Genomic DNA, 13,587 nt, shown 5'->3' with positions numbered 1-13,587 from the left:
TAGGGAAACTTTTTTTTTTTATATATTTATGGTACTTTTTTAATTTATATAGTAAAAAAAAAATAACCCCCCGTGGGGTCACAAAAGAAAGCTCTATCTGTCCCCAAAATGTTTTAACATATATTGCAAGGCTATAGTCCGGTCATGCTGACTGGTGAAATTTTTGACTGACTGGTGAGACACCGCCAAATTTTTCAAGCCCTGACTATATGAAACGTACTTCATCTGAAACATTTGTCCTTGCAGGGTCATATGGCCTGTTCCCATTGTGACCATGGACTGTCTTTCAGGATCTTGCCTGCAGAGCTTTTTCCACATATATTTTTATAAAGAACTCTTACAACAGCTTGTGCTATAAGCCCCCTTGTGTATGCACCATAGGAAAATACAGAGACTGTACTATTAAGGTGAATCAGGAAGGTAAGCTCACATGGTGGACCAGAGTTGGGGGAGATTTTCAGGGTGGAGTGACAGGCTGCAGAGAACAATTGAGGGGAATCCAACTCTTCTACACTTAAATGTTGGAATAAATTAGTGGATTTCCACTTATAGTTATTATTTTGTATCTGCTTGTGCATGTTTTGTGATGGGCTGGAATGAACAGATAGCAGATGGGACTGTCGGAAAGATAATTGATCTTAATATGAAGTGTATCCTCGGAGACCACAACACTGTTAACAGCAAAACTCAAGGCAAGGTTGGTTTAAAATAGAGCCTGCGATAACAAGTTAATATAGAAGTCAGACGTGGATTGATACAATAAGAACCCAGGGAACATTTTATTATGAAAAGGGTCAATATACGTTTGGGCTGCATGTACATTCATTTGTAGCTTTCTTTATCCCGGAATTTATTCTACTCCAGTGAAGAAAATGTTTGTCTTTTCCCTGACCCCCTTTCTAATTAGCAGCCTTGGACATGGTGTGTATGTTATTGCATGGAGATCAATTATTTTATCAGAAGTCTCCATTTCTCTATAGTATTTGAAACGTGCACGGCTCGGAGGAAATTGCGCATTATATGATCTGCTGTACTTAACCAGCCTGCTTCTCTTTATAGTTCTCGGCTGATGCAGACAAAATGGAAACTGTCCTGAAGGTGGTGGGGTACCTAGAACTGGAGATGTATTGTACCGATAGACTACAAAAGGTAAATATGATAATATGATGGAGATATAATATATATATATATATATATTTGTGGCAGTGTAAGCCAATGCCACGGTGGAGGATGGCGACCTTGGCACCCAGGACTCTCAGCCAAAGGGGCTGAGAGGGCCCAGAAAGTAAAGCAGGTTATAAGGAAGAACCTGGCTTTCCAGGTTCTTCCAAGTTTTCCTAATTGTAGCTGGGATCTGGAGATTTTGTAAGCTCTGGGTGGGATGAGATCTCCAGTCCTGGGGCCAGGTGTTACCAATAATCAGTATAGCTGGATCAGGTGGCTGAGAGCAGCCTTATTAGGAGTCTGAACCAGAGTTCAGGAAGGAGTGTTGGAGTTGTGTGGGTGCAGGGAGCACAAAGCCACAGCAGACTCAGGTGCATGTGCGACATAAGGAACAGCCAGGGAAGGCTGGGAGAAGTCAGGAAGGTCGGTGACCCTAGGACTGCTGGGACACACTGCTGAGAGAGCAGAGCGAGGGCTCATGAGGAAAGCTACTGAGCCATATAAAGGACTGTCTGATGTTGCTGCTGCAAGCTATTTTGTGTTTGTCCTTTTAATAAACTGCATTTTACTTGATTTACCTGGACTACAGTGGAGTGTCCTTGTAACAATTTTACTTGATTTTTAAACAATTTTACTTGATTTACCTGGACTACAGTGGAGTGTCCTTGTAACAAGTATGATATATTTATATGTAGTATTTCATGTTTACAGGTGAAAGAAATGGGGGATCCACAAGAGCGGGGAAACCAAAGTGATCCAGACCTCAGAAATTCCAAATATTCCTATATATTCCCAAGGAGTGTGGAACCCAGAATATGCAGTAAAGAAAAAATATCCCCCATAGGGATACACTCCTTGGGAAAAATATAACACACAAACTAATATCTATATTTTTATAGCTATTAGTGTGTGTGTTTATATTTTTCCCAGGGAGTGTATCCCTTTTGGGAATATTTTTCTTTACTGCATTTCATGTTTGCGTGACTAAAAACACACTCTATTTTATATGTATTCTGATATATTATGTTCTTTAAAGAGAGAATAGAGATTTCATTAAGAATGAAAGAAAAAAAAGAATTACCAATTGCTTGCTGCGGTAGAGTGGTAAAGCTTGGAAATCGACGGGGTCCATTTACTAAAGGGGTAGAAATTGTTCACTTGGCAAAGTAGGATTAGGCTGAATCATGTGCAAGGGAAATAAACAATAAAATAAAATGACAGGATGTTTGCTTGTTATGTGACTGGATGTTTTAAAATGAAAACAACTTCATCTTGCTTGAGTTGAGTGAACATACACTGTAGAAAGTGAACCTGCTCCATTGCTTGTATTAAATCAACCCCAATGTCAGAGGGAGTAATATAAGCTCTGTCAAGTGTCAGACATTATAGATATGAATACATATGAATAGGTGCTACGGTCAATTCGGTATATAGCAAAGTGAACTATACCTTAATGCCTAGTCTGTGACAAATTTATACCACTAATGAGTGCGATTGAGATTTCTCTATTGTCCATTGAGTGATGAAGGTCTGAAGAATTCTGAGACGTAGGGTTACGCTGCTGCATCTAGAAGGAATGGACACTAGGCAAATTAATGAAAAGCCTGTCACTTTAAGGACACAACCCCTCTCACCTCACACCTGCCAGTTGCGCTTAGTGTCCTCAGGAGAATGGATGTCTCCTTCCTTCCACTTTATTATTTTAGTTTTAGTTTGTTTCTTCATTGAAGATTCTGCTACTAAGAGCTGCTAGTTGATTCATACGGGATATTATTTAATCCTGGGAGTCTCTCCAGCTAGCCGACAAAACTGAGATTCATACCGGATAAGTTAAATCCTGGAAGTTTCTCTTGTTGTCATGAAGCAAGTCATCTCTGGTCTCAGTACTTATGCTTCATCCTGTGGTGGTCATGAAGCACGTCATTTTTGGTCTTGGTACATATACTATATTGCCAAAAGTATTGGGACGCCGGTCTTTACACGCACATGAACTCTAATGGCTTCCAGTCTTAGTCCGTAGGGTTCAATATTGAGTTAGCTGCCCTTTGCCGCTATAACAGCTTCAATTTTCCTGGGAAGGCGTCCACAAGGTTTAGGAGTGTGTCTGTGGACCATTTGTGAGGTCAGGTACTGATGTTGGAGGAGAAGGCCGGGCTCGCAGTCTCCGCTCTAATTCATCCCAAAGGTGTTCTATCGGGTTGAGGTCAGGACTCTGTGCAGGCCAGTCATGTTCCTCCACCCCAAACTCCCCCATCCATGTCTTTATGGACCTTGCTTTGAGCACTAGTGTGCAGTCATGTTGGAACAGGAAGGGGCCGTCCCCAAACTGTTCCCACAAAGTTGGGAGCATGAAATTGTCCAAAATGTCTTGGTGTGCTGATGCCTTAAGAGTTCCCTTCACTGGAACTAAGGAGCCAAGCCCAACCCCTGAAAAACAACCCCAGAGCATAATCCCCCCTTCCACCAAACTTTACACTTGGCACAATGCAGTCAGGCAAGTACCGTTCTCCTGGCAACCACCAGACACGCCCATCGGATTGGCAGACAGAGAAGCGTGATTGGTCACTCCATGAGAACACGTCTCCACTTCTCTAGTGTCCAGTGGTGGCGCGCTTTACACCACGGCATCCCACGCTTTGCATTGCACTTGGTGATGTAAGGCTTGGATGCAGCTGCTCGGCCATGGAAACCCATTCCATGAAGCTCTCTACGCACTGTTGTTGTGCCAATCTGAAGGTCACACGAAGTTTGGAGGTCTGTAGCTATTGACTCTGCAGACAGTTGGCGACTTCTGCGCACTTCAACATGCGCTGACCCCGCTCTGTCATTTTGCTGTTGTTCCCGGTTGCTTCCACTTTGTTATAATACCACTAACAGGTGACCGCGGAATATATTTGGTATCTAGGAAATGTCACGAATGGACTTATTGCACAGGTGACAACCTATCACGGTACCACGCTTGTAGTCACTGAGCTCCTGAGAGCGACCCATTCTTTCACAAATGTCTGTAGAAGCGTCTGCATGCCGAGGTGCGTGATTTTATACACCTATGGCCATGGAGGTGATTGGAACACCTGAATGCAATAGTTTGGAGGGGTGTCCCAATACTTTTGGGTGTGTGTGTGTAGTAACATAATAGAATTAATCAAAACCTCAATGGGGTATAAAAAAGATTGCCATTGTGAGACCACCTCTATATTTTATCCCAAATTCCTCTTGGCTTTGAACGTCCATGTCCATTTATATTTCTGTCCATGCAAATACATGTTTGTATGATTCATTAAAATCCTAGCACATAAAACATTTCAATCATCATATAAACTTCGCTGCATGAAATTGAGGTTGGATGTTTTTTCTTCTATAAATGAAACAGAGGCTGCTGGCCGTGTCCTCCGAGAACGAATGTTATGTTTGAATATTCCATAAAGGGTTAAATCCAAAAGTATTTGTATCCGTAAATGTCCAACATCCACTGGGTGATGTACGCTTGGATTAATATAATGTAATCCTGCTGCAGGCAGATAGAACACTGTAGCACTTGTCTTTATTAATCATAGTCCATCTGGGTTAATGAACGAAGATAAAGACGTGTGCAGTGTACTAGCCGCCTGCAGCAGCCAGATTACATTTTATTATTCAAAGTGAACAGTCTCTTCTCCTTTGGTAAATCTGTCTCTGTACCGCCTTCTGCTTTTCTCTCCAGAAAGACGGAACCATCTTTGTTCAGGCATCATCCAGGGTCAGCATCTACTTCCTGGACTGAGATGCCTGCTTAGAGATGACAAAATCATGTAAAATCTGGTGCCTGTGCAGTTCTAGACTGTGTTGTCACATGCCTATTAGACAGCCCCTGCTGCAAACTCTCACCTTGTTGCGTGTTACAAAGTTAGTATGTTGCAGCCATCAATGGGGGAGGAGGAGAGACTGGGGACTAAAAGGTACGGCCTTTCCTAAAAATCAAACCGTTGCATGTTGTGACATATCAGGAATTCATGCAGACTTGTAAAGTTACTGAAAAGTGCACCTTAAAGAATATTATCACCAGTGAACACATAACTTAAAAACCCTTCTGTGTTCCCATCTTCCAGTACTTTGAGCTCCTTCTGACGCAAATACGAGAGATCCTGGAAAAACACACGGACCCGAAGGTTCTGGAAAGCTGTTCTCGGGCGCTCTACGCTTTGTCTGACCGCAACCAGACCTTGCACAAGAAGACAGACCTCACAGTCAGCCAGTTGGTGGATGGGCTCGGTGACCACTTCCTAAAGTTGCTTCCAGACATCATGCAGGTATCGGACTCGCAAGGGCCAGATTCTGGAAATTATTTTCTCAAAGAAAACATGTACTGAGGCATTTGCAGGAGAAGCCATTGTTTATCACCTCCTGAAAATTCTAGTAAAGTAAACCTATCACTGACATTAGGCAATTCAAATGTAACATTGCGTGCGTCCGTGAAACCGCAAAACAATACAATACCCAAAGTTTCCCATAGACGACCCTTTAAACGCTTTTACTGCTCATCAGTTTAGTGTTTAACAGTGATTGATGGGCCTAGAATTATTGCTCTCACTCCAACGCTCACGACGATATGTAACGTGTGGTGCAATTTTCGTTTTTGCACGTAGGCGCATCAGACGCATGTTTGCGTTGTATGTGCGTGCACGTGGGGAGCTGGGGGACTTTAAAACAAAATGTTTCCATTTTTTTAATATCTTTTATTATGTAATAGCAGATAAGGTGTGACAGGTCCTCTTTATAGAGACATCAGGGGTCTTTCAGACCCCTAATGTCACCTAGAGACCCCAAAGAAGCTGATGAAGCAGAGATCTGCTTCCCCAGCTTCTTCTCCTGGCTCTAGGAGCCGGAAAATGTGCACAGTGACACTGGAAGTGATGTAATGCACATCACTTCCGGGTCCAGTGATAAGTGGCTGGATGCTCCCTCCAATCTGTCAGGGGAGACACACCATGCTGGTCCTGGGCTCGCACGGGGGACAGCGGAGCCCGGGAAGCCGACTGTGGCACCGGGGGAGGTGGGGACACACAGTGCTGTATGAACAATGAACGGAGAGAAAAGGATTTTACGGTGAGTACAAAAATCCTATTCTCCCCTCACGGTAGTGGTCAGTGAAGAGCTCCCTTACATTGGTGGTCAGTGGGAAGAATGCCTCTTACATTGGTGGTCAGTGGGAAGAATGCCCCTTACATTGGTGGTCAGTGGGAAGAATGCCTCTTACATTGGTGGTCAGTGGGAAGAATGCTTCTTACATTGGTGGTCAGTGTGAAGAATGCCTCTTACATTGGTGGTCAGTGGGGAGAATGCATCTTACACTTGTGGCCAGTGGGAAGAACGCTGCTTACATTGGTGGTCAGAAAGAAGAATATCCCTCTTAAGGGTAGCTAAAAAGATCATTGGTGTCAGTGCTTACTTACCTGAGAGGCTTAAATGTGCTAATTTGTCAAGGAACCCCTAGTAACCTCTGGGGAAACCTCCATAGAACCCTGGCTGAGGAAGGCTGGTATAAACCACATGTAGATATGGGGATACGGGCATCTAAAGTTATTTTTACTTTTTCCATTCATGTTGAACTTTACTTCCTTAAACTCCCTGTTGGTCCTTTCATTAGCTGACTATCCTCAATGGCCATTAGGTTTGGAAGTTGACGGGGATGGGGCTAAGCACTACTTTAATCGGAAAGATTGAGCTTCTGGAATAAATTTGGCTGCCTTTGCCATTGGCTTTTTACTGAAAGTAACCAATGCATCTTTTCATCATATGTTTACTTTGAAGTGCCGAGGTTTATGACGAGATCACAAACTTTCTTTCTCTAGGTGTCTGATCTGGATGAAGATGATGTGTATAACGCTGCTGCCACGATGAAAAGACTCTCGGCTTTGTACAGGTAACACTCACAAATATGAAAGGAAATAAGTGGAATTATTTCAATATCTAACGATTAGTCGCCTCTATCTTGGTGTCTGTAAAAAGAACCTCATACCAAGACATTGCCTAGTTAGTAAGTTGACGACTGCTTTTTCGATGAAGTCTGCTCAAGTTCACCCTTGTGTCTGTAGGACTCTTAATCTGGTTTCTTAACCAATCCCTGTCTTCCAGCTCACAAAAAAAGACTTGTCCTTCTAATGTTTGGATGTGGTTAAGGCTCTACAAGTCAGTCTTTCAGCCACTGCTTCCATTACAAAGACTGATTTGACTTTTTGTCATCCCTGATGGACCCCAAAATAGTGCATTAGCTTCATGTTCCATCATCTCTAGATGGCTTGGACAAACCATCATTCAAGCTTAAGGTATCAAGCATTGGGCTCCACCTTTGCTTGTCAATGCACATTCTACTAGAGCTGTGAGCGCTTCTTGTGATTTTTTTTCAACTGTTTTCCAAATTTGCAAGGTTGCCACCCAGTCCTTACCTGCCAGCCTCGGGCGTAAGGTCCTACAGGCAGCTGTTGTTTTCTTAGGCTTTTAGGCATATTTTTCCTGTTGCCCACTCCACAGCTTTTTGGCTTCCCAAAGCCGAAAGACTTCTGTGTCCCTCAATGGATCAGACATAAAATAGTATTTTTATATTCACTGTCAAATCCTTTTCTTAAAGCCCATTTAGGGACACAAGCCCAACCCCTTTGTGTTTCTGCTCATGCTTTTCGTACTGCTTTGCCAACAACTAAGACATGCTGGTAGTACGGTAGGAGGGATTATTCTGTTTTGGGGTTTTGTTTGCCTGTGTCCAATATTCCTATAGACTGCAATAGAACCTGAAAGTTAAAGATTCCCATGTCCCTCAATGAATGTCAATAAAAGGATTTTACAAAATTCCAATAAGAGCCATGTATGAGCGTGTATAAGGTGTGGGCTTAGACACATTCACCAGAATTGGCATTGTGGAAGGCTGAATTTTCCTATGATTTTACACATTGAAACCACAACTTTAGATCTTAGTTTGTGCTACCTTTAGCCAACATTGGACCACCATCTCCGCCATGGGAGACCAATAATAATATAATCTAGCACCATTCTTTCCAGAATTAAAAAATAATAAAAATAAGTGTGTGTATGTATGGAGATATCTATAGATATAGACAGGGGCTGACTGGCAACTTTTAGCCCAGGGGGCAAGTACAACCCAGAGGCCCATGGTGCAGCAACTTGACCCCCCTCCCGCTTTGCCTCTTCCCCCGCCTTCTCCCCGCCCGTCTGCCACTTTTGCCATCCATGTAACAGTAGTGTGAATGTATTTATCGGTTTAGGAAATGTAAAGCACACTGGTAGTGGAGGGATGCCACGTCAGGGCTGTGCACGTGCATGACTGCTGCGACCCATTGTAGTTCTGCCACTAACTCAGAAATACTTTGTACAGCATTGCAGAATGGCATTGGCTTTAGAGAACTACAATTCCCAGCAATACATTACACAACAATGCAGAATACCATCAGCTATAGCGGACTATAAATCCCAGCAATAATGACTACCATCAGCTATAGAGGACTACAATTCCCAGCAATACCATTATACAGCAATGCAGAACAGCATCAGCTATAGAGGACTACAAATCCCAGCAATACATTGCACAGCGCAATGCAGAATAATATGAAGCTACATACTCTGTTGCTCTGGGTTCTCCACCTGATGTCTAAAGGGTCTCAGGTGGGCTGTGCCGGCTCTCACCAGGGGTCCAGTATGTTTAGAAATCGCCCCGCCTTTGCCGTACCCGAAGTTCCATTGGCCCAATTTATGTCTGGGTAATTGAAGTCACCCATCACGACTACATTGCCCTCTCTCCCAGCTATTCCTATCTGTGAGTGAAGATTGACTTCTCCCTCTTCCCCTATATTTGGAGGTTTATAGCAAATACCCACGAGAAGTTTACGGCTAGCGTCCGTCATATATATAGATATAGATATCAATATATAGATAGATAGATACATATATTCATTCTGGAGTTTGATTAGAAGCATTAAGGATAAATGATGCATGTAAAAACACAATTCAGGAGCACCATCTGTCTTGGTGAATTTACATTAAAGCAGAACTCCGATGGGAAAAATTATTAACCCTTGCAGTGGGACTACCCCTACACTGGAAGGGTTAAGTGCTTGTTTGTGTCTAGGTAAAAAAAAAAAAGTTATACTCACCTGCTCCTTGGAAATTGTGGCTCTTAGACCCAGTGCGTAGGGGAATACCATTGCTGCAGCGGAGGAGACTGGCTGGAGGGAGCGCTGTCACAGCCGGCTGGATCCAAGGTTCAGTGTGAATATAACTTCTTTTTAACCTAGACACAAATGAGCACTTAACCCTTGCAGTGCTGGGGTAGTCCCACAGCATGGGTTGAGATTTTGTTCCCTGGAGTGCTTTAATGCAGCGGCTTGGTTGATGCTTGTAATAGCACTTCAGGTCATTTGCATACAATGTTAACTGGCTCCATACTTCAAGATGGTAGCCATTCATCTGCTTCTTACACCTTCCCCAGTGCTTACAATCTTACCAAGTGGGAGCTGTTTGAGCCGTGTTGCCAAATTCTGCAGAAGGCCGTGGACACGGGAGAAGTTCCTGAGCAGGTAAAATGGACGAATCCAAATGTGTCATCTCAGATGCTGAACTGAAGTTTATGAATATCAAGTTCCTTCTTTTTATACAGATTGTCCTCCCCTCTCTTGTCTGCTGTCACTTCTCTCTTCTCTGGACGCTCTCCCACCTTACCAACGTAGAACCATCAGAGGTAAGATTGTATTCACTTTTACAGGTATGCCAATCCATAGATCAATAACTGGTAGAGTATGTGTCTGGTTTTGGCAATTTAACCTATTTATAGATACTTTTTCTGCATTATGAACATGGCAGTTTTCTTCCAACACTCATTGGGGTAAAAAGCAGACCACTGGGGTATCATCCATGGCTTCAGGAATTGGACGCTAGGCTAAGGCAGGAAGGCATATATCATCCCTGTGGGCTACGCCCTTCTACATAGGTAGTAGGATCCCAGTACTGGAACATTTTTGCTAACGAAGATCACTCACTCAAGCTGCTGTCTAACTGGCCCACCCCCCGTACTAAGACTCAAGTTCTAGCTTTCCTGGGTACGGCAGGATACTATAGGCGGTTTGTCCCCAATTACAGCGCCATCGCCAAACCCCTGACTGACCTGACTCGTAAGAGTCTTCCCCGACAGGTCCTGTGGTCCCCGGAGTGTGAGGCAGCCTTCCAGCAGCTTAAACAAGCACTTGTTCAGGCCCCAGTACTAGCCGCTCTTGACCCTACCAAACGTTTTGTTGTACACACAGATGCCTCTATTTTTTTTTTTATATTCTGATTTCATCACTTTCTGTATAAAAGTTTGTGCAGTTGCTCAATAAATGAGAGTTTGTTTACCCTACACTCAAGCCTTGGCTAGTGACTGGGGAAACTGGGAGCTAAGGATCTTCAGGTTGCAATATCTCCTCAGCAAGGAAGAAGACAGCGGCGGACATACTCATCCTGAGTACGGGGGTCCGTCACATTTACCTTTTTCTGAAGTCTTTAAGCAGGTCACACGCTTTGGGTGGGTCTGAATTTTGCAGAGAGCAGTGGTGACGTAATAGCATTAGAGATGTTTTCTGCATCATTATACTGTAAATGAAGGGGGTCTTAGTGAGGCGGGCCCATGACCACATATAAATGTACAAGTTCTTGTTGCACTCCTTACCGGAAATCCCAAGTGATAAGGGAGGGTGCTTGGAATGACTGCGGATGGCGCCGCGGTAAGCATAAGATTTGAAGAATGTTACCAGCACACCAAGGATCCTTCAAGAATCACCAAATGTTCATTTATTGAACAAGTTGTCAAAAAATATGAAAATGTTTCCTATTTTTTGACAACTTGTTCAATAAATTAACATTTGGTGATTCTTGAAGGATCTTTGGTGTGCTGGCGACATTCTTCAAATCTCATCACCACATATACTCACAGTATCACTGTGTATTCACAGAACTGTTCGTCCTGCGAAATTGCTTGTTCATTAGTTCTGTGTGATTGGAAGCAAAAAGGAATGTTATTAGTATATTTTCTTGAATGCAGCATCAGGAAAATGCCACATTATGGCCACTGAGCTGAGGTGCAAAGTAAATGAAAAAAAAATATTTCCCATACTACTGATTGTACTAATGATTGAATTGCTTTGTCCCATCATTCTTCCTTTTCATCTTCCCGGTTTGTGTTTACTTTTGCCTCCATCGTTCATCTCCCTTATTGTTCTCTTTCTTATCAGACGGAGGTGACTGCCCTTTGTAAGAAACTTCACACATTCATAGACTTGTGTCAGAGTTTTCTGTCGGATCTCAATCGCAGGGTCAGAGAGCAGGTAAAATTAACCTGAAATCAAATGTACAGTCATTCTCCCTTTTCTGTCTTAGAAACTGAAGCAAAATGATCATCTTTGTGGATGAAAACTTTACCAGTCACGTGTTTGTAAAGGTTTCTAAAATGGAACTACAGTCAGCTACAAAAATTCCAGTAATGAGCAGAAATATATTAGAGAAAAAACAAAAAAAGTTCGGTTTGTATAAAATATAAAAGGTCATAAATCCTGTAGCACTCCTTACCGGAAATCCCCAAATAAGTAAATGGGTGCTTGAAATGACAGCGGATGGCGCCGCACACAAAACAACTTACCTCAAATGTAAATGTCACCAGACATTGTCTACTCCTGAGCCTGATGAAGGGGACCCTTTGCGGCTCCGAAAGCGCTTGTTACTCTGAGCAACATCTATTAATAAATGGATTTGCACTGACTTATGAGCTTCTGTCGTGCTGGTGACATTTAGATTTTAAGCTGTTTTGTATAAAATATAACACATTGTTTTATTTGAACATATTTAAAACATGTACTTTAAATGATCTAAAAGGGATCAAAGGATGTAGCTGCATCCTCCCACATATTATCTTGATATTACAGTACTTTTACCATGTGCTGTGTGCCAGCTTTTTTTTTTTTCATGCTGTAATGCACAACATGTGGGAGGACGACAATTTCTACGCGTTTCCTATTAGGCCTTGTTCACACCAAGCGCGGAGCAGGTGCAGAGCAGTTGCAGACCAGGTCAAAACTGCGTCCAATGTATTCCTATGGGATTTTTAGCTCCAGTTCACATCGCAGCGTGCAGTTCCAGAGCAGGTGAAAAAACTGCAGCAGGCCCTATTTTAACTGCTCTGGATCTGTAAACGCATCAAAACCGCATGCAAATGCCTGGAACGCACTGAAAGCCCATTAAACTTTTTTTTTTATTTAGTCAAAAACGCATCTAACAGACTAGCGTGAGTGTGCAGAAACCTGACCGGATCTGCTCTGCATTTGGTGTGAACAAGGCCTTAGTAGCCTATTCCTGAAGAAGCGGATCTCCGTGAAACGTGTAGAAATTGTCGACCTCCCACTGGATTACAACATGAAAAGAAAGCTGGCACACAGCACATGGTAAAAGTACTGTAATATCAAGATAACATGTGGGAGGATGCGGCTACATCCTTTGATCCCTTTTAGATAACTTAGAAGTACATGTTTTAAATATGTTCAAATAAAAAATGTGTTATATTTTATACAAACACCACTTTTGTGATCCTTGGAGTACCTTAAAAGTCCGAACCTTTCTTCATTTTTTCTCTAATATAGTTTATTGGTATGTGTTCCCCCCCCCCCCATGCCTCATTGTATTGTAATCAGCTTTTATTAGGCAGAAATACTTACCTTCTGTCCTGCTGGATGACTGGCCCCAGGAAGCCTCTTTACTTCGCCATCCAGTGGCTGCTTCCTCAATGACGTCATCATGTGCAGACATCTGTAGACCATTGCTCTACAGACCTTAAACACTCAGCAATTAATCAATCAACATCAGGTTGATGTATTTAGTTACAGAGTTACAGGCATGCAGTCGCTGCTCTCTACCTGTATGTCTCTTGCAGTGGTGCTCTCTACCTGTATATCTCTTGCAGTGGCCCCCATAAACATATATTTTAGTCGATTATGGATTTCCTTAGGTGCGCAACCCTCTTTTGCCAGAAATTCAATGACCGCTCGTTGTTTTAGCTGCAGATCCATTGGTTCTAATCACTCAATCTGAAAAAGAAAAGTATACATTAGTGGGGTAAGGACACCTCTATAACATGGTACATTAACATTCACAGTCACTAATAGATCTCCAATTACAGACATGAAAGCTTTACTTTTTGATTGACTCTCGTGCAAAATGTGACCATGCCATTGCTATGATGTAGAAGTAATTGCATATGGTGCTTTGTATTGTGGGTTTTGTAAGTTTGCACTGTGTGGGTGGTATTAAGTTTATATGAAAACAGTATATACTTTATTGAGTAACATTTTTGATAGTAAGTGGTGTGACTTCATAATCCTTTAATCCCTCTCTCTCTCTCTCTCTCTCTCTCTC

General features: G+C 42.6%; 1 protein-coding gene across 1 annotated transcript in view; it reads left to right on the top strand.

Annotated features, from left to right (window-relative positions):
• Window positions 1–643: 643 nt before the first annotated feature.
• Window positions 644–13,587, top strand: part of STAG3 (stromal antigen 3) — a 33,008-nt gene continuing 20,064 nt past the window's right edge. The window contains 7 exon segments of the mRNA XM_018564808.1: window positions 644–697; window positions 1,060–1,149; window positions 5,253–5,453; window positions 6,996–7,066; window positions 9,644–9,731; window positions 9,812–9,892; window positions 11,418–11,538. Of these exon segments, the coding sequence (XP_018420310.1) occupies window positions 644–697; window positions 1,060–1,149; window positions 5,253–5,453; window positions 6,996–7,066; window positions 9,644–9,731; window positions 9,812–9,892; window positions 11,418–11,538 (706 nt within the window).

Source organism: Nanorana parkeri, unplaced genomic scaffold, assembly GCF_000935625.1.
Source record: "Nanorana parkeri isolate BGI_ZX_2015 unplaced genomic scaffold, ASM93562v1 scaffold784, whole genome shotgun sequence".
NCBI classification, from domain to species: domain Eukaryota; kingdom Metazoa; phylum Chordata; class Amphibia; order Anura; family Dicroglossidae; genus Nanorana; species Nanorana parkeri.
The sequence above is the reverse complement of the archived record's forward strand: the minus strand, read 5'-3'. Positions and strand labels throughout refer to the sequence as shown.